The sequence below is a fragment of the Danio rerio genome, chromosome 17 (genome assembly GCF_049306965.1).
Source record: "Danio rerio strain Tuebingen ecotype United States chromosome 17, GRCz12tu, whole genome shotgun sequence".
NCBI classification, from domain to species: Eukaryota; Metazoa; Chordata; class Actinopteri; order Cypriniformes; family Danionidae; genus Danio; species Danio rerio.
In genome coordinates this window covers 172,501-192,500 of record NC_133192.1, presented here as the reverse complement: position 1 = coordinate 192,500, position 20,000 = coordinate 172,501, and the positions used below count along the sequence as shown (strand labels likewise).

At 51.0% G+C, this 20,000-nt stretch overlaps 4 protein-coding genes and 1 long non-coding RNA gene across 8 annotated transcripts in view; 2 read left to right on the top strand and 3 right to left on the bottom strand.

Annotated features, from left to right (window-relative positions):
* LOC137488162 (uncharacterized) overlaps nucleotides 1-1,760 on the bottom strand; it is a 2,462-nt gene extending 702 nt beyond the window's left edge. Inside the window, exons 1-3 of the mRNA XM_073927934.1 lie at nucleotides 1,644-1,760; nucleotides 1,233-1,307; nucleotides 1,053-1,130 (exon numbers count right to left, since the gene is read on the bottom strand). Coding sequence (XP_073784035.1) covers nucleotides 1,053-1,130; nucleotides 1,233-1,307; nucleotides 1,644-1,709 — 219 coding nt within the window. The 5' untranslated portion in view covers nucleotides 1,710-1,760. The remainder of the gene's footprint in view (nucleotides 1-1,052; nucleotides 1,131-1,232; nucleotides 1,308-1,643) is intronic.
* A 616-nt stretch (nucleotides 1,761-2,376) lies between these two features.
* wdr20a (WD repeat domain 20a) lies at nucleotides 2,377-14,514 on the top strand. Its single transcript, XM_021467251.3, has 4 exons — nucleotides 2,377-2,657; nucleotides 3,170-3,352; nucleotides 8,898-10,193; nucleotides 13,641-14,514. Exons 1-4 carry the CDS (start codon nucleotides 2,400-2,402, stop codon nucleotides 13,692-13,694), a joined length of 1,791 nt encoding a protein of 596 aa, XP_021322926.1. The 5' UTR covers nucleotides 2,377-2,399; the 3' UTR covers nucleotides 13,695-14,514.
* Nucleotides 10,663-12,266, bottom strand: LOC141378481 (uncharacterized). The gene is made up of 2 exons (XR_012393125.1): nucleotides 11,872-12,266; nucleotides 10,663-11,753 (listed from the first exon to the last, which is right to left on the bottom strand). It is a non-coding gene; the product is annotated as an uncharacterized lncRNA (long non-coding RNA).
* Nucleotides 14,515-14,702: 188 nt separating the features above from the next.
* mok (MOK protein kinase) lies at nucleotides 14,703-19,877 on the bottom strand. 2 transcript variants are annotated; one of them, XM_073927909.1, is made up of 12 exons: nucleotides 19,391-19,877; nucleotides 19,204-19,318; nucleotides 19,020-19,109; nucleotides 18,858-18,928; nucleotides 18,686-18,764; nucleotides 18,541-18,589; nucleotides 18,266-18,444; nucleotides 18,090-18,191; nucleotides 17,820-17,993; nucleotides 17,195-17,303; nucleotides 16,869-17,060; nucleotides 14,703-16,761 (listed from the first exon to the last, which is right to left on the bottom strand). In XM_073927909.1, the coding sequence occupies exons 1-12, from the start codon at nucleotides 19,401-19,403 to the stop codon at nucleotides 16,687-16,689; spliced, it is 1,248 nt and encodes a 415-aa protein (XP_073784010.1). In that variant the 5' UTR covers nucleotides 19,404-19,877; the 3' UTR covers nucleotides 14,703-16,686. The 2 variants fall into 2 exon arrangements, with proteins under 2 accessions (XP_073784010.1, XP_073784009.1); XM_073927908.1 differs by having other exon boundaries at nucleotides 19,582-19,877.
* Nucleotides 19,878-19,893: 16 nt separating this feature from the next.
* Nucleotides 19,894-20,000, top strand: part of zgc:153813 — a 29,583-nt gene continuing 29,476 nt past the window's right edge. For 2 of the 3 annotated variants that reach the window (XM_073927533.1, XM_073927534.1), the window contains exon 1: nucleotides 19,894-20,000. This exon is cut by the window's right edge and continues 60 nt beyond it. The gene's annotated coding sequence lies outside the window, so the exon portion shown is untranslated. 3 annotated transcript variants of the gene reach the window in all.

Here is a 20,000-nt window from a genome sequence, read left to right as displayed (position 1 = left end):
GCGCGCGCACACGTCCTTTGTGAAGTGTTTGAATTGACACTGACAGATAAACCCCGTCTGCTCACACTAGCAGCACACATCCACACAATAACCCACGATCACCTGCACCGCGGCGGCTCTGCACTGGCCATCCACTGTTCATAATGTAGAGATCAGAACTGCAGAAACAGGATGAACACTTCCCTGAAACACTGATCACCATCATCATCATCCTCATCCTCATCATCAGCACTGGGGATCTGCTGCACCAGTTGTAGATGATCATCAGGAGTGTAAGCCGGGCCGGGCCGGTCCTCCACCAGAGTTGCTCTGTTTACATTAGTCTGCTGCTGCTCGGTGTGCTCAGAGTTTGTTCTGTCAGGAATGGCCCCATGATGGACCGTCAGAGGGAGGGTGGGTCTATCGAGCATCCTGAACCCCCCGGGCTATGGGCCTGGAAGCTCGGCCCGGCTGTGAGGTATGCTGGAGGGCTGTTGGGGTTTGGGTCTGTTTGCCGCCGCAGGGTCCGGACGCGTCGCTGTCAGTGCTGGATAGAGGAACTCGGCGTTCAGCAGGAACCGTACAGCGTCAGTCCAGCAGCTCAGCAGAGGCAGGAGATCCAGCAGAACCGCTTCAACAGGGGAACACACACCCGGAGTGGCCCAGACACAGTCCTGACCTCGACCTGATGGAGATGCTCTGCAGAGAGCGACTGACACACGCGTCCTCAGAGTCCTGCGGAACTGAAGCGGGCCCGGACAGAGGAGCGCCGGGCAGCGTCAGGACGGGTTTGCTGGAGCTTTATTGCGGAGACTCAAGCAGATGCTGAACCCACAGCTAAGCACACACACACACACACACACACACACACACACACACACACACACACACACACCTGACCAGCCGGACCCTGAGTGTGTACATGTGTTCAGGTAATGATGCTAGTGTGGGTTAGCATGAGCGGACCGTGTTCATCTGCTGCAGTGATGGAGGTGAAGATCAGAACTCGAGAAGAGAAGAGCTGTGTGTGTGTGTGTGTGTGTGTGTGTGTGTGTGTGTGTGTGTGTGTTGACCTGCTGGTAGTTGGGTCCGCTGATGCGCTGCAGTCTCCTCCGAGCTCCTCTGTTCTCTGGAGTGCTGCTCTCACAGCCCTGACACAAGAGAAGAGAGAGAGAGAGTGTGTGTGTGTGTGTGTGTGTGTGTGTGTGTGAGTGTGTGTGTTTGTGCTTCATCATCATCATCATCAGATATACCTTACTGCTGCTGACGTCAGACCATCTGCGGTTCTCTGACTCAGAGTCTGAACTGGAGTCCACTTTACACATCTCCTGCCACACACACACACACACGTCAAGAGTAAACAGACACACACACAGAAGCATGTGGATGTGTGTGTGTGTGTGTGACGGAGGTCAGCTAGTGAAGTGCTGTGCAGGTGAGACAGACGCTGGAGGTCGTGGTCCGACTCCTAGTTAAAGCAACCGACTCCCATGCGGTAGGTCGCTGGTTCGATCCCAGCTCGGAGCGGGTTGGGTGGTGTAGGACCGGCGGGGTTACACGTGTGTGTATCAGTTTGTGCGTAGGTGTGTGTGTTGCAGATTGACAGCTGCAGTCAGAAACGGAAGTGCTTCAGTAATGAAGGCGGATGTTGGCCTGAATCTCACCATGTAAGTGAAGGCCAGTCTGCAGACCACATCCGCCTGGGCACCGCTATTGATCAGCTCAGCCATACCTGATCAGCTCCAGTCAACCTGATCGATCAACTCACACACACACACTCCCATCTGACTGAGCACACCTGCCTTTATACTGCAGCAGCCAATCACCGGCCACCCGGCGTGTGTGTGTGTGTGTGTGTGTGTGAGTGTGTGTGTGAGAGTGTGTGTGTGTGTGTGTGTGTGTGTGTGTGTGTGTGTGTGTGTGTGTGTGAGAGTGTGTGTGTGTGTGTGTTTCTGATGAAAGTAGTGCCCTGAATCTCCCTGAAGCCGACTGGAGCTGTACTCTGGGTTTAGTGTGTTCACTGTAATGATCTTCACTGCAGTGTGTGTGTGTGTGTGTGTTCACTGTAATGATCTTCACTGCAGTGTGTGTGTGTGTGTGTGTGTGTTCACTGTTATGATCTTCACTGCAGTGTGTGTGTGTGTGTGTGTGTGTTCACTGTTATGATCTTCACTGCAGTGTGTGTGTGTGTGTGTGTTCACTGTAATGATCTTCACTCGTTAATGAACAGATTAATCTGCATAATGAGGGACACCGGGAACGGGCTGTGCTTGGGCAGGAATGAGACTATATCCCCGCGCTGCAGATTTCCCGCGGTTTCCCCTCACACAGAATTGCGCGACCGGAAGCGACCCTCAGGCGCGCCGTGTTTTCTCGCATGCGCGTCGCGTCACATCCGGCCTGCGGAAGGATGAACGTAAATGTCAAAGATGGCGGCGGAGGGAGGAGGGAAGGAGATGAACGAGATCAAGAGTCAGTTCAGCACGCGGGAAGGCGCTTATAAACTCCTGTCGCACTCCGAGTACAGCAGACCGAACCGGGTTCCGTTCAACTCGCAGGGCTCCAACCCTGTCAGAGTGTCGTTCGTCAACGTCAACGACCAGTCCGGTAACGGGGAGCGCATCTGCTTCAATGTGGGCCGAGAACTCTACTTCTACATCTATAAAGGCGTGCGGAAGGTGACGGAACACACACACACACACACACACACACACACACACACACACACACACACACACACACACACACACACGCGCGCGCATATGTCACTGTAAACACTGAGAGTGTTACTGTACAGCACTGCTGACGGCGACACACACACACTCCAAAACACACACTGTCACACACAAACACACTCTACACACACACTGACACACACAGGCTTTACATACACACCGGTACACACTCAGACTACACACACTGCCGCGCACACACACATAAACAAACACACTGCTCTGCGTGTCAACAGTTGGGTCCGCGCGTGCGCGTGAGTGTTTTTGACAAGAGTGTGTTGATCGTGAAATAGTGAGTTCAGTGTGTGTGTGTGTGTGTGTGTGTGTGTGTGTGTGTGTGTGTGTGTGTGTGTTGTTGACTGAGTGTGAGTGATAGAGCTGTGCTGTGTATGTGTGTGAGTGTATCTGTGTGTATTGTGTGTGTGTTGTTGACTGTGTGTGTGTGTGTGTGTGTGCAGGCCGCAGACCTCAGTAAACCCATTGATAAGCGCATCTATAAGGGGACGCAGCCCACCTGCCACGACTTCAACCACCTGACGGCGACGGCGGAGAGTGTGTGTCTGCTGGTGGGCTTCTCTGCGGGACAGGTGCAGCTCATCGACCCCATCAAGAAGGAGACCAGCAAACTCTTCAATGAGGAGGTGACGCACACACACACACACACGCACACACACCCCGCTGCTCATTAATGCTGGTCATCACGCAGCGCTGCATCATTTACTCGGTACTCTTGTAGGACTCAGGCAGGTGTGTGTGAGGTGTTGAGTTGGAGCTGAACCCTGCAGGGCACCGGGGGCTGGTGACACCCACTGTAGAGTGTTCTCTGGTCATCATCAGTACAGGAGTGAGGATGACCGCAGCAGGGTCTGCAGTCGAGTGCAGATGCACATGATGGCGACGGGATCATCAGTGTGTGCTGTGTTTAATGACGACAGGAAAGCACAGGGGTCCACCGTTAAACGTCTCATGGTTGATTAATTCAGTGTGTGTGGAACAGGGGAGGAATGACCGTCTCCGGGATTTATCAGATTATTATGGTAGGTGGGCTACATCACGTCATCACGCCGTTGTTGATGTAAGCAGAGATGGGAAAGTGTGAATTTAACGACGTGGCGATGAGGGAATGTGTAAATTCAGCATAAACACCCTTTCGTCAGGGATCAGGGTGCTCAAAGCCGTCGAGTCGCTCATGAACGGAGGAAAGCAGCTGCGGGACGTTGCAGCAGCCGGTCATAGCAGGTCCAGGTTAATCCCTGCATTGTTTGCAGCTCGACCTAACAATGATACTGAGTCTAGAGCTGAAGATCTGTGCCCAAACCCCACTTCATTTCTGTCAGTGTAGACCGGGTTGGGCCGGGCTTGCACAGTAAATAATCAGTCATGTGATGCATTTCGATTAGTGTGAATAGAGTAATCAAATCGCTTGTTACAACATTAAACTCCATCCAGGTGAAACAGATGATGACAGAGAAGTCCAACAGAGCGAGTGTTGACTGCGGTCAGGCCGGCCGCTAGTTCAATAAGAACAGTCATTCTAGCCGGTAGGGTATTTCAGCGGTCGCTCATACACTGCATATTACGGTAGAGCGTTAAACAGTGATGTACAGCGAGCTGACAGAAGATGAACAAACAGTCCTCCCCAAAACATGCTGAATCAGCCAGATCAGTAGAGCATCCCGGCCAGAGCAGCAGCAGTGAGCGAGTGTTCAGTAGAGCATCCCGGCCAGCGGCAGCAGCAGTGAGCGAGTGATCAATAGAGCATCCCGGCCAGAGCAGCAGCAGTGAGCGAGTGTTCAGTAGAGCATCCCGGCCAGCGGCAGCAGCAGTGAGCGAGTGATCAATAGAGCATCCCGGCCAGAGCAGCAGCAGTGAGCGAGTGTTCAGTAGAGCATCCCGGCCAGAGCAGCAGCAGTGAGCGAGTGTTCAGTAGAGCATCGCGGCCAGCGGCAGCAGCAGTGAGCGAGTGTTCAGTAGAGCATCCCAGCCAGAGCAGCAGCAGTGAGCGAGTGTTCAGTAGAGCATCCCGGCCAGCGGCAGCAGTGAGCGAGTGATCAGTAGAGCATCCCAGCCAGAGCAGCAGCAGTGAGCGAGTGATCAGTAGAGCATCCCGGCCAGCGGCAGCAGTGAGCGAGTGATCAGTAGAGCATCCCAGCCAGAGCAGCAGCAGTGAGCGAGTGTTCAGTAGAGCATCCCAGCCAGAGCAGCAGCAGTGAGCGAGTGTTCAGTAGAGCATCCCGGCCAGCGGCAGCAGTGAGCGAGTGATCAGTAGAGCATCCCGGCCAGAGCAGCAGCAGTGAGCGAGTGTTCAGTAGAGCATCCCGGCCAGAGCAGCAGCAGTGAGCGAGTGATCATTAGAGCATCCCGGCCAGAGCAGCAGCAGTGAGCAAGTGTTCAGTAGAGCATCCCGGCCAGAGCAGCAGCAGTGAGCGAGTGATCAGTAGAGCATCCCGGCCAGAGCAGCAGCAGTGAGCGAGTGTTCAGAGCTGGACTGCACTAAAGCCAGCTACAGTGGATTCAGTAATGTTCCTCAGAGACTAATCTTGATGAGTGAAGAATTTCAAATTATAACTAAATATTAAAATTAAACCATAAAATCCTCATGTAGTCAGAGTGTACAGGCTAACGCTGCGTTACTCTCAATATTCAGCTTCACCATCGCCTTACTGTGAAGAGAAGTGGCAAAACAAATCCCACACTTTATCTTCATTACATGATTGCCTAATACCCGTCATCATGTAGAGTTTATTTTAATTAATTTGCGATGAAAGAGTTATTTTTATTAATGCGTTGGCCAGTTTAAAGGCTACATGTATGCACCCAGGCCTGTTCAGAGTGCTGAGATGTTACAGAGGACTCACTTCATGTGTTTTGTTCTGTCTTGGCCTGTAGGCTGTGTTCTAAATAAGTATTGTTAACGCATATAAGGACTCATTGATGAAAAAAGGCAAGAGAGCTGTGCATGTGCACATTTGGATAATGGGTTCGGGCTTTTTTAAAGCTGTCCTTCAATATGTACTTGTCGGGTTCGGGCTCTATTGGGCCTAACTTTTACAGCCTGACTACAGCTCCAGTTCAGACGCCTCCTCGATTCCTTCAAGTGAAGCATGAGCACACACTGCTTTACATCTTATAAACACAACCAAGCCTAAACATTACATTCTGGAGCAGCCTTTTAATGTAAAATGTTAACTGTAGAGTTTAATGAGAGGATATCTGCTGAGCACTGAAATATCAGCTATATTGTATTACTGGCTCATCTGTGCTGAAACACTGAACACTTTCCTACAGATCACAGAATAATCTGCACATCCTGAAATGATGAAGTGTCATGTAGCCGATACGGAGAGTCAGGATGTTTTTAGCTTCCTCTGAGCATTTGGGCTGAGTGTTTGACGGCGTCTGTCTAAACGAGGATGTTGTAAAACACATTTCACAGCGAGTTATTAGCGGAGATCTTCTGTGGTTTTCTAATGCTCTCGTGAGGATGTGCTGGTGTGCTTGATCTGCTGATTCCCTGATGTTTCTAGAAGGCCCAGTTAGAGCTGGATCAGCTAGCTCAGGTGTGTCTGATTGGGGTCGGAACTAAATTTTGCAGGACGCCGGCCCTCCAGGACCGAGTTTAGACACCTCTGTCTTAGAAGAACAGTCAACACACTGATTTCCAGTGGTGGATGGAGTACAGTAACCTCATACTCCACTAACAACAGCAGAACTCGCCTAGAAGTGTAGTGCAGTAGAGAAACAGCATCTGCTGTGAATATTACCCAGAGTAAACAGTAGAGCTTTCAAAAGTGCACAGGAGTATTGAGTAGAGAGCATTACGCTGTATGGAGGCGAGGCGTTTACATGTCATTTGAGGATGTGTGTGTAAACTTCACATTCTGTAGTGCATCTAGTGATGTCCAGCACACACACGACAGCATAAGACGGTAATATTGGGCTAGATTTAGGCTGTGATGTCAGGTGAACAATGTTCAGTCAGAGTCTGAGGATAACGTTATTTTGATGTCCAGTAATGATGTTGATATTTGGTTGATTTTAGGTTGTTAGAAAGTGACCAAAATCCGACATCTTAAACCAGCGTCATGCTGACGTCGAACACTGACATTTATTCATCAGGTATGGCAACCAAAATCCAACATCTGATAGACGTCATAGTGCTAACATCAACACATCGTCAAGCTGTAGCATCATTAGACGTTGATATTTGGTTGATTTTAGGTTGCACATTGGCATCGGCCTGACGTTGAATTCTGACGTCAACCTGATTTTCATTTCCAAACAAACTGCGACGTCTCTATGGTGTTGGTGTACAACATTAATCTGACAGTAAACATCCGCCATCTTCTCATCAGTGACATCCTCTGAACAGTCTCTGGGTCAGTGTAGGGCTGGGCGAATTTTTTTATTTATTTTTTTCATTAATTCGAATTCACGTTTTAAGACAATTTAATTTTGAATCAAATCAAGAAATCGTGATTGTTAAAATATATATATATTTAATACATTATGATGGCACCAATGCGCTTGGGTTCACTCTCTGTATGAAGCAGGAAGCACACCAGAAGCGCCTCTCGGCGCCGCACAGCACCACGCCATGGATTATAGAATTCTAAACCGGTTTCTATACACACACCGACGCCGCCCAGCCACCATTCACAAAGCAGTTCATATTTCAGCCGCGCCGCAGAGCGCCATCTGATTATTTCATGTTAAATATCATGTGAATGTGCGCGTCTGGTGTGTGATAGTTTAAACTCATGTCCGCACCGTGTCGCATCGCTTCTGGTGTGCGACCTGCTTGACTGCCTGTTAAAGCGTGAAGTCATGTAGGATTTTACTTGTTGCACGTCTGTGTGGATTGTCAAGATATTCCCTCATCAAGTCGATAAACTCGATCTCAACATGTATGAAGGATGTAAAAGCCTGCCATGTGAGAAACCGCACCGATCTTTGGGTTTGAACACAGGCAGAGGTGAGGGACTGCAGCAGTGATAATGAAAGTAGCCGCCCCCATGACGTCATTTAGCGGACCTAGCTGAAAACCAGACAGATCAGCCAGCATAACACAGAGAGTGGAGCAAAGCGCATCACATGATCGATATTTAAAAGGGGAAAAAGTAAAATAGAGTAAATATATTGTTTTATATTAGACACACATCTGGTGCTTGTATTTACTCCTGCTATTCGTCCACAACTTCACACACTGGGTTAAATTAGGCTTTACAGTTTCCATGTTCAGTGCTTTTCCTCCACTGTCTCTGTTTAAGAAAAGGCAGCAGCTTTACAACCTGACGTTCAACCAGAAGACAAAGCCAAAGCCGAGCTGACAGACAATCTGTCCTAGACTCAGCAAAACTTGAAAAACATACCTCTGTATTCCCGCAACTGCAATATTTACACAAATATTTCTTATTCAAATCTTCAGTAACGCTATTAACTCGTGAATTTGTTTTATATTTATTTACACCTTGACTGATTTTTGTATGACATGGCGATTTCCTTAACCAGATGGGTTTTCAAGTTACTTTAAAGAGAGTGTTACTTCAGTCATGTTGCTGTAATGTTTTGAGAAGACTAGTGTAACACTTAAAAAAATCGAAATCGTGAATCAGTCAAACTTTATAAAAAACCTAATTGATTTTTTGCTAAATCGCCCAGCCCTAGTTCAGTGTGTGTCAAGTTTTTGGACATCTTCTTGGTGTGGATATAACTGAGGACGCGGGTGGTGAGGGAGGTGTCGCGGACGCCGCCCTCTCTATTCTGCCGCCCTAGGCAGCCGCCTAGGTCGCGTCTATGGACGCGCCGGTCCTGCATAGACAGGGAATAATACAGTAGTGACCGCAGGATGAAGGACAGTAGTGGAGAAACAGCACAGATCCTGCAGTAAACATGTGCTCAAGGGAAAAGATAAGTACACATCTATACAACTACTGAGTACATGACAATTCCTGAGATAAACTACTCCATTACTGCAGTCTGAGTGTTTGTAGCTAGTGATTTTACACCCCTGCTGATCATTTCAGTCTTTCTGTATGATGAACTGTCTGGAGATCCTCCCTGTGTGTAACGTGTGTGTGTGTGTGTGTGTGTGTGTGTGTGTGTGTGTGTGTGTGTGTGTGTGTGTGTGTGTGTGTGTGTGTGTGTGTGTGTGTGTGTGTGTGTGTGTGTGTGTGCGCTCCACAGAGGCTGATTGATAAGTCGCGGGTCACCTGTGTGCGGTGGGTTCCGGGCTCCGAGAGTCTGTTCCTGGTGGCTCACTCCAGCGGCAGCATGTACCTGTACAACGTGGAGCACACCTGCGGCACCACCGCGCCGCACTACCAGCTGCTGAAGCAGGGCGAGAGCTACGCCGTGCACACCTGCAAGAGCAAATCCACCCGCAACCCGCTGCTGAAGTGGACGGTGGGGGACGGCGCGCTCAACGAGTTTGCCTTCTCTCCGGACGGGAAGTTCCTGGCGGTGGTCAGTCAGGACGGCTTCCTGCGCGTCTTCAACTTCGACGCGGTGGAGCTGCACGGCACCATGAAGAGCTACTTCGGCGGGCTGCTGTGCGTGTGCTGGAGCCCTGACGGGAAGTACATCGTGGCGGGCGGCGAGGACGACCTGGTGACGGTGTGGTCGTTCGCGGACTGCCGGGTGATCGCGCGCGGGCACGGCCACAAGTCGTGGGTGAGCGTGGTGGCGTTCGATCACTACACCACCAGCGTGGAGGAGAGCGAGCCCATGGAGTTCAGCGGCAGCGACGAGGACTTCCAGGAGCAGCTGCAGTGCGGCCGCGAGCGCGCTAACAGCACACAGTCCCGCCTGTCCAAGCGCAACTCCACGGACAGCCGGCCGCTCAGCGTGACCTACCGCTTCGGCTCGGTGGGGCAGGACACGCAGCTGTGCCTGTGGGATCTGACGGAGGACATCCTGTTCCCACACCTGCCGCTGTCCCGCACACGGACACACACCAACGTGATGAACGCCAGCGCGGCGCCGGCCGCCAGCAGCAGCACGCTCATCGCCAACACAGCTAACAGCGCTAACGGCAGTGGCAGTAGCACCAACACGCCGGGGAACGCTCTACCCGCACCGCTGCCCCGCTCCAACAGTCTCCCGCACTCGGCCGCCGGCGCCGCCAACAGCAGGAGCAGCGAGAACCCCGCGGCCGCCGGCGTCAGTAAGTTCGCCACGCTGTCTCTGCACGAGCGCAAGGAGCGGCACCCCGACAAAGACCACAAGCGCAACCACAGCATGGGCCACATCAGCAGCAAGAGCAGCGACAAGCTCAACCTGCTCACCAAAACCAAAACGGACCCTGCCAAGACCCTGGGCACCCCGCTGTGCCCCCGCATGGAGGACGTGCCGCTGCTGGAGCCGCTGGTCTGCAAGAAGATCGCCCACGAGCGGCTGACCGTGCTCATCTTCCTGGAGGACTGCATCGTCACCGCCTGCCAAGAGGGCTTCATCTGCACATGGGCCCGACCCGGGAAAGTGGTGAGTGTGTCTGAGGAAACATGAACACGTCCAGAGTACACACACGCGCACACACACACACACACACACACACATGCACACACACGCACACATGCACACACACGCACACACACGCACACACACACGCACACACACGCACACACACACACACGCTGGTGCTGGTGGATGAAAGCGTTCAGGTGTATAGTGTGTGATCTTCTCTGGTGTGTGACTCTAGAGCTGTAATCGGGCTATGAAAGTTTGGCCCGATAGAGCCCGAGCCCGACAGGTACATTTTGAGTTAGGGATGTCCCGATACAACATTTTAGCTTCCGATACGATACCGATATTGCAGCCTTCAGTACAAACCGATACCGATACCAATCCGACATCAGCACAAATGATGAGCACTTCACTTTCACCTGTTTGGTTGAGCAGAACGTCTGAACGGCCGGATCAAACTGAGAACAGACGACAGCAACAGCGAGAATGGAAATAAACGACCAGTTTATTAATGATTGTGTGCATAAATGTCAACCTTTTACATCAGAATATATAAAAATAATTAAAGAACAAATATTAAGATCCTGAAAAACATTTTAATTGAATAAACAAAAAAATATTTTTAAAGTGCAAAATACTAATTAAAGGTGACTTCAGTTATTCATTTACCATCAGCAGACGGTGGAAACAGCTGAGAGCAGAACATGAGAGCAGAACACCGTTAACTGAAGAAGCGCTGAAGGTTCAGTGTGTGAAGGTCCGTGTCACGCACAGCTTCTTGATGAAAGTTTGATCCAGTTTCCAGTATCTGTCACACAGGGCAGCAGTGATGAGGAGTTATTGATCCTTTTCTCCACAGCACACACAATAATGTGACTTTTAAGAATAATTTGATCAAAATTGATTATATTTGCATAATCTATAGCACAGATTGCACACTACTGCCCCCGTGTGGACAGTATGAGAATGTAAATAAAGACAGAAGTGTGCAAAGCGGACTCTGTTCATCACAGCACTTCCTCTCTCTGGGCTTTTTAAAGAAGAGGTCAACATGGGAATGCCTCCGATTAAATTTCCTTCTGTCCAGAAAGTAACACCGTCCTTTATTTGATTAAATGGCCCTCAGCAACAGAGTGACTTCTTATTCTTATTTAACAGACAATTAAAACAAAGATGTTTAGCATTGAACACCTTTTACATGAGCACGCCGGTCTGTGTCAGAGTATTCTCACGCACACAGAACCGGGCCGCTCAGCTAAAGTCTTCTGTGTGGGAAGTGCTGGTGTTGAATTGGGTATCACACTGGATGCACCACGACATGCCATGACCGAATTGATGCTCGACCATGTGCACTACGTCGCCATTCAGTGCCTTGTGTTGCTTAGCAGCGTATACAAAACAATGTAAAGATCGTCAGACGAGAAGTAATTAAGCCAGTAGAGATGTGCCGTTGATGATGGTGTCAGCGTGTGCCACCGTCACAATAATCTCTATCGTAATACTCCGTGACTTACTGTGGAGAGCATGTTCACGCAGTGTTGTGATGGCGCTGGCTCTGCACGCTGCTGGATAGAGTATCTGTAACGGAGTTTAGTGTAATGAGCGAGACACTGGGAGCAGACCCGCCGATCCAAATGCCGAACCCTGCCGCATTAAATAACCCTGATCAAACACATCCCATCATGACGCTCTATACCTGCATCATTGATGAACCTCTGAGCGTCCTCTCATATCCTCTCATGTGTGGACACACACGGGCACAGCTGGAGGTGTGCAGAGCCGGTCCAGATCAACCGATGCTGATGACTGATCAGATGACTGAGTGAATCTGCATAACAGATACTGAAGCACAGATCAGTACAGCAGAGCCGGTTCTGGCCCGTCTATAATGCTGATGATACTGAGCGCTGTTGTGTCTGTAACCCATCGCCCTGATTAGTTACCCCGCGTCTGACCTGTTGGACCCTTTACGGCATCATTTCCGAAGCGGCCCAGTGTATCTTCAGCATTAATAATCAAGGGTAAAATAACCCTGTATAGTCTTCATCTAATCAATAATTAAAGACGTGTTCAGTAAAGCTCCAGCAGATGCAGATGAGGAGCGCTCGCCCTGCGCTGTTAACCCGAGAGTTCTGCACATCCTCACTGTGATGCTGGACCGGTCAACTGCACAGCCCCCCCGCATGACCAGCTGTGTGTGTGTGTGTGTGTGTGTGTGTGTGTGTGTGTGTGTGTGTGTGTGAAATGGTGCATCTAAATCAAAACTCCTGATCTGTATGTGAGAAGCTGTGTTTGTATATCAGCAGTCCTGGATTCACTCCTCCTTCATCTCTGCTGTGATGTGAAGCGTCAGTGGACTCAGTGGAGGACGCTCACGGCTCTACATGTGCATATTCAGAACAAACACGCCTGATTATACACCGTGTTTTAACAAGTCCTCCAGTCCGGTGTCCATAGAGGATGAGGAACCCTGCGTCCTGTCCAGTCCTGCAGATGCAGATGTTCTGACTCGGCATGGGCCGGTCTGAGACTGACGGTGTGATGATCCTGCATGTAAATGACAGTATTGTGCTCGCTGCTCTCACACATGCTCTTGTTAATGTCTGTAAATGTGGGACGTGTGCAGTGTTGTGGAGCGGTGAACACCTCACATCACTCATGGCCTCTGCTGTCTTCATCAGGATCAAACACACGGGTTTCTCCAGTTTGGAGATCTTCCTGCTGGAGACACTGCTGTCCTAAACACAACACTAAACACAGAACATTCCTCCTCATAGCTCAGGAGCGCTGCAGAACATCATGACCCTTTAAAACCTCCACTTTTCCAAACCGCAGCACACCTTGAACACGGTTATCAGCCCAGGCCTAGTTCTCCAGATGTTCTCCAGATGTTCTGAGAGGCTTTACAGACACAGATGTTTTGCAGTGGTTCTGACACAACCCAAACATTCACAAACACGCATGCGTACATAAGCTCAAACACACAGGTCTAGATGTGTAGCGCTGAGTCGGTCACCGCCGGGCTCAGAGAACCCCTCTGCAGTGTGTAGCGGGACGCTGCCCTGATCAGCCCCACTACCCATTGGACACTGATGCCTGGGCTAGTCGTCAATACATCCTCTGTCCACTACATAATGGCCTGATACTGTAGGTCATGGTGCTGCAGCAAGGACACGCACACACACGCGCACACACACTGCTCTGATTTACATCTGAACATCAACACAAAGAAAACCCCACACAGACCTGTGACCGTCACACACACACACACCAGCTTGTGTTTAGTTGTGGGATGCAGGATTAACGTGTGTGTGTGTGTGTGTGTGTGTGTGTGTGTGTGTGTGTGTGTGTGTGTGTGTGTGTGTGTGTGTGTGTGTGTGTGTGTGTGTGTGTGTGTGTGTGTGTGTGTGTGTGTCAGATGTAGTCCTCTGGGTCTGTAACTCCGCTCTTCTTCTCCTCCTCCAGGGTTTGTTGTCGTCTCAGACGCAGGCGAACTCCCCCAGCGGGACAGTGGTATAGTCCAGTGTGTGCGGCTCCACATCTGTGGCCTGTGGGGGAGCGAGGGACCGCTGGTGCGCTGGTTCTCCGGTCAGGGTTCTGGAGCTGGTGTTGAAGAGCTCTGCTGATGCTCAGAGTATTTATTCGAGCTCGTCTTCTGTTGTTGCTGTTCCCTCAGACGCGTCTCGCTGTGTTATTCTCATCATTTCCTCCGGTGTTCTTCAAGCTTCTGAGGTGGAAGCACCGAGTCCAGGAGGAACCGCAGAACTCCCGGCTGGAGAAATCCACACTCGCTCCATCCCAGAGCCCTTTTATTGAGCTTTTACGTTCGCCTCACACACAGATCTGACCCGACGGACCCTGCACTGACCTTTAGATTTTTCTAACTACTATAACGGATCAAAAGACAAACAGGAGGCAGCGGACGCGGAGAGCCAGACGCACTCGGCTTCAATATCCTCTGTCTTGAATCTGAAAGCTGGATGCTGCAATCATAGTTTTATAAAGGACATTTGTTTGCACTTAATAGTTTATTAGAAGAGAATGGCTTTACACGTGTGTGTGTGTGTGTGTGTGTGTGTGTGTGTGTGTGTGTGTGTGTGTGTGTGCGTGAGGACTCACAGACCGGTCTAATGTGGAGAATTCTGATTAAACTTTGTATCTATGAGCATTTATTTTAATATGGTTTGAGATGAAGATCTGCTCTGTATGATATGTATAATAGTGTAATTGAGGGATCTATTGGGGAAAGCAGACGATCATAACTCTAGTGAAGTGTGTCCTCACTGCGGGACATTTCTAAAGCAGAAAATAGAGCTGATATTAAAAATAATCTCTAATACGCCGCCTCCGAGTTTCTCTTCTGGGTCTCCTGCTCTGCTCTACAGACGTGCTGCACGTGTGTTTAATGTAGGACCAATGATCATCTGCTCTGATTCACAGGAGTGTGTGTGTGTGTGTGTGTGTGTGTGTGTGTGTGTGTGGGGTAAATGACTGCAGATTGCTGGCGCACTCATCGTAGCATGTTCATGTGTGAAGTAAAAGGCCTTTATTGAAGGTGATGCGTCACAGTGACTCCTGACAGCAACCCAGCGCTTCTGATGACCCTCGTCTGCTTATTATAGAGGAGATCTGTGTGAGCCAGTCAGGTCTGTAAATATAAAACACACACACACGAGCACTGGCAGGAAGAGTCCCTGAGCAGATCGATGACACCAGCAGACGCTCAGACCACACAGAATTAAAGTCCACCTTCATCCATCCTCATGCAGTTCAGTACTCTGGTGTGAACAGGAGCGACTCTGAACCGCTGCACATATCAGCCTGTGCTGCTCTCACAGCGTCCTGTTTCCACAAACACCTGATGACATGAAATGGACAGTTCACATGATCCGTCTGTTGCTGAGCAAACCACAGACGCCAGCTGTGTGACGAGCTGTACTGCTGGAGTTTCACTGGCCGCCAGTGGCCCTCTGGACTGGAGGTTTTCATCTGGACTCATCTGGATTTCTAGTTTCGGTCAGTAGTGGTCTGTAATGGTGGTGTTGGTCAGTAGTGGTCTGTTGTGGTGGTGTTGGTCAGTAGTGGTCTGTAATGGTGGTGTCGGTCAGTAGTGGTCTGTAATGGTGGTGTTGGTCAGTAGTGGTCTGTAATGGTGGTGTTGGTCAGTAGTGGTCTGTAATGGTGGTGTTGGTCAGTAGTGGTCTGTAATGGTGGTGTCGGTCAGTAGTGGTCTGTAATGGTGGTGTTGGTCAGTAGTGGTCTGTAATGGTGGTGTTGGTCAGTAGTGGTCTAATGGTGGTGTTGGTCAGTAGTGGTCTGTAATGGTGGTGTTGGTCAGTAGTGGTCTGTTGTGGTGGTGTTGGTCAGTAGTGGTCTGTAATGGTGGTGTTGGTCAGTAGTGGTCTGTAATGGTGGTGTTGGTCAGTAGTGGTCTAATGGTGGTGTTGGTCAGTAGTGGTCTGTAATGGTGGTGTTGGTCAGTAGTGGTCTGTTGTGGTGGTGTTGGTCAGTAGTGGTCTGTAATGGTGGTGTCGGTCAGTAGTGGTCTGTAATGGTGGTGTTGGTCAGTAGTGGTCTGTAATGGTGGTGTTGGTCAGTAGTGGTCTGTAATGGTGGTGTTGGTCAGTAGTGGTCTGTAATGGTGGTGTCGGTCAGTAGTGGTCTGTAATGGTGGTGTTGGTCAGTAGTGGTCTGTAATGGTGGTGTCGGTCAGTAGTGGTCTGTAATGGTGGTGTTGGTCAGTAGTGGTCTGTAATGGTGGTGTCGGTCAGTAGTGGTCTGTAATGGTGGTGTCGGTCAGTAGTGGTCTGTTATGGTGGTGTTGGTCAGTAGTGGTCTGTAATGGTGGTGTTGGTCAGTAGTGGTCTGTAATGGTGGTGTTGGTCAGTAGTGGTCTGTAATGGTGGTGTTGGTCAGTAGTGGTCTGTAATGGTGGTGTTGGTCAGTAGTGGTCTGTTGTGGTGGTGTCGGTCAGTAGTGGTCTGTTGTGGTGGTGTCGGTCAGTAGTGGTCTGTAATGGTGGTGTTGGTCAGTAGTGGTCTGTAGTGGTGGTGTTGGTCTGTAATGGTGGTGTCGGTCAGTAGTGGTCTGTAATGGTGGTGTTGGTCAGTAGTGGTCTGTTGTGGTGGTGTTGGTCAGTAGTGGTCTGTTGTGGTGGTGTTGGTCAGTAGTGGTCTGTTGTGGTGGTGTTGGTCAGTAGTGGTCTGTTGTGGTGGTGTTGGTCAGTAGTGGTCTGTAATGGTGGTGTTGGTCAGTAGTGGTCTGTTGTGGTGGTGTTGGTCAGTAGTGGTCTGTTGTGGTGGTGTTGGTCAGTAGTGGTCTGTTGTGGTGGTGTTGGTCAGTAGTGGTCTGTTGTGGTGGTGTTGGTCAGTAGTGGTCTGTTGTGGTGGTGTCGGTCAGTAGTGGTCTGTTGTGGTGGTGTTGGTCAGTAGTGGTCTGTAATGGTGGTGTTGGTCAGTAGTGGTCTGTAATGGTGGTGTTGGTCAGTAGTGGTCTGTAATGGTGGTGTTGGTCAGTAGTTTTCAGGATTGCGCTCTAGTGGAGGCATGTAGTAGCTCTTTAATCGGTGCGGCTCCTCTTTGGGCTTCTGCAGATGGAGAGCACACACAGGTCACACACAGGACACAGTGGTCAGGTTATCTGCTGGGTCTGTGTGTGTGTGTGTGTGTGTGTGTGTGTGTGTGAAATGATTACTTTGTTGAGACGCGAGTGGCACTTTTTAGAGATGGCGGGCAGAGAGCCGCGGTGAGAGACGCTCAGAGCCGGAAGGCTGGAGAGCGGGTACGGGATCTTCGGCGTGGGGATCACTACATTGAGTTTGGGCAGCTCCAGGGGGAAATGAGGAGCGTTCCGTCTGCTGAGCGGATCACCCACCTGCTTCAGGTGCTGCAGAGAAAACGAGGATCAGGAAACACCAGTGCAGGTCAGTGGAGGGTGTGTGTGTGTGTGTGTGTGTGTGTGTGTGTGTGTGTGTGTGTGTGTGTGTGTGTGTGTGTGTGTGTGTGTGTGTGTGTTCTGACCTGTCTCCGGCCCTGCCGTGCCACACGCCACCGCTGATCCACCGCCACTGGCACACTGCTGGACTCGCCAACAGCTCTCCGCAGACTCACTGCCTTCCGCTCCGCCATCCTGCAGCACACACACACACACACACACACTGGCTGATGATCGTACACGCTACTGAAGTGTGTTTGGTGTGTGTGTGTCCTTTAGGGCCGGGATGATGATTAATATGATATAGAGGACAGTGCTATAGTCAGCAGGAGAGATGAAGGAGCTGACCGCTGTGTGTGTGTGTGTGTGTGTGTGTGTGTGTGTGTGTGTGTGTGTGTGTGTGTGTGTGTGTGTGTGTGTGTGTGTGTGTGTGTGTGTGTGTGTGTGTGTGTGTGTGTGTGTGTGTGTGTCAGAAGCTCAGTCTCCTGTGGTGGTATGAGAGAAAAGAGTGTTTGCTGCGTGTGTGTTTGGCATGTGTGTGTGTGTTTGCTGTGTGTGTGTGTTTGCTGCATGTGTGTGTTTGGTGAGTGTGTGTTTGGGGTGCATTTTTGGTGTGAGGGAGTGAATGTGTGTGTGTGTGTGTGTGTGTGTGTGTGTGTTGTGATGTTCGTCAGAAGCGCGGTGCTGCAGGGTGGGTGTGTGTTTGCTCACCGCAGGTCTCTGAAGCAGGGGTGCTGCAGCGCTGCGCGGGCACTGATGCGCTGCTCGGGGTCATAGGTCAACATCAGGTGCAGCAGGGAGAGAGCGGCTGCAGAGCAGTGCGGGACCAGCACAGAGAACCCACAGCCCTTACGAGGAGGGAAGTCGAAGCGCATCGCCCGAGACCTGCGCACACACACACACACACAGTGCTGGAGACTCCTGAACACCTGATCTCTGTGTGTGTGTGTGTGTGTGGTCTGAGGTGTGTGTTCATCTCACTGTTTGAACTTCTGCAGCAGTGTGGCGTCCGGCGTCCCCAGAACATCGTGGATCTTGTTGACCTGATCCAGCTCATTCCGGCCCGGGAACAGCGGAGACAGACTGCAGGAGGAGAGAGGAGAGGTCAGAGCGCGCACACACACACACTCTGAGCTCAGACCAGCACACACCCGTACCTGAGCAGCTCGTAGAACACACAGCCGGCGCTCCACAGGTCCATCTTCTGGCAGTAGTGCCCGTCGGTCAGCAGGCACTCGGGCGCGCGGTACCAGCGGGTGGAGATGTACTCGGTGTGTGGAGGCTTGGAGAAGATGCTCCTGCAGGAGCCGAAATCTGCCAGCTTCAGCACCTCGCTCTACACACACACACCATCATCATCATCAACACAGTCAGGAGATGCTCCCATCACACACACACACACACACACACACACTCACTCTCGTCTGCTTACTCTGATCAGGATATTCTCCGGCTTCACGTCTCTGTGGAAGATCCCGTGGCTGTGAGCAGATAGAGGACAGTGATGAGTGTGTGCGCATGTGTGTGTGTGTGCGCATGTGTGTTAGTGCATGTGGGTATGTATGTGTGTGTGTGACCTGTGCATGTGATCCAGAGACCGGCACAGCTGGAACATGTAGTGCCTGACTTTGCTCTCAGATAGAGGATACTGGCGGCCTGCAGACAACAGAAGCAGAGTCACACACACACACACACACACACACTCTTACGGTTCATCACAGCCTGCAACACACACACACACACACACACCTTTGATGAGCTGGTAGATGTTCATGTCCATCAGTTCGCAGATGAGCGACAGGCTGCCGGAGTCTTCATCACTGCAGAGCAGAGAGAGTGTGTGTGTGTCTGTGTGTTAGCTCAGCTCGCGTTCAGTACCTCGGTGTGTGTGTGTGTGTGTGTGTCACTCACTACAGGAGCTCGTGCAGCTGCAGGATGTTGGGATGGGGATTCAGACGCTTCATGGCCTGCACCTCCCTCAGACTGTGCGCCTGCTCCACACTGACCACAACACAACACAACACAATCCATCAATGACATTGATCACACACACACACACACAAACACACACACACGGCGTGACGTCATCCTGTACCTGTGCACGCTCTGCTTCATGGTCTTGCAGGCGTAGTGTTGTCCGTCCCTCAGGCTCTGCACCCTCAGCACCTCAGAGAAGGTGCCCTCCCCGATCTTCTGGAGGATCCTGTAATCTACAATCAACACAGTAAAACACACACACACACACACACACACACACACACACACACACACTTGATGCTTACGTTCATTCCTCATGTCAGCCGGAATTCAACATTTAATCAACAAACGAGCTTCCGGTCTCGCCACAGCGATCGGTCAAGCGCGAGTCTCTCCGTCTCCATGGCGACGGCGCGCGCCTGAACCCTGACCCGCGCTCCCGCTGATCGATCGCAGTGGTCGCCGATCGGTTTATCAATCAATCGAAGAGTCTGACCTGAGCGCGAGAGCTGGCCGGTGCCGGTGCTGGATCCCGGTTCTCGGCTCTCCGCACTCATGCCCGCCCGCTCCGCGCTCTGAACACCGGAGAAACGGCGGCTTTCGGGAGTGTTAAACGCAGTTCCCGGTGCATGACGGTCAGCAGGCGGATGTCGCATCACCGCTGCTTCAGCATCTTCATCATCTGCCCGACAGACCGTGACTAAAGCTCCGTTCGTTCGGTTTCTTACCGGTCGTTCGACATCACTACCGTGTTGACCGCTGCTGGCTCAGGAGAAACGCTAACGGGCTCCCGTACTCCAGCAGATGCGCATGCGCACAGTAGGCGGGAGCGCGTCGCGTGTCAGATGAGCGGGTTCAGAGTTTATGCCATAAACAATAATCATCAGAATATTAATAACCATCATCATCATCAGT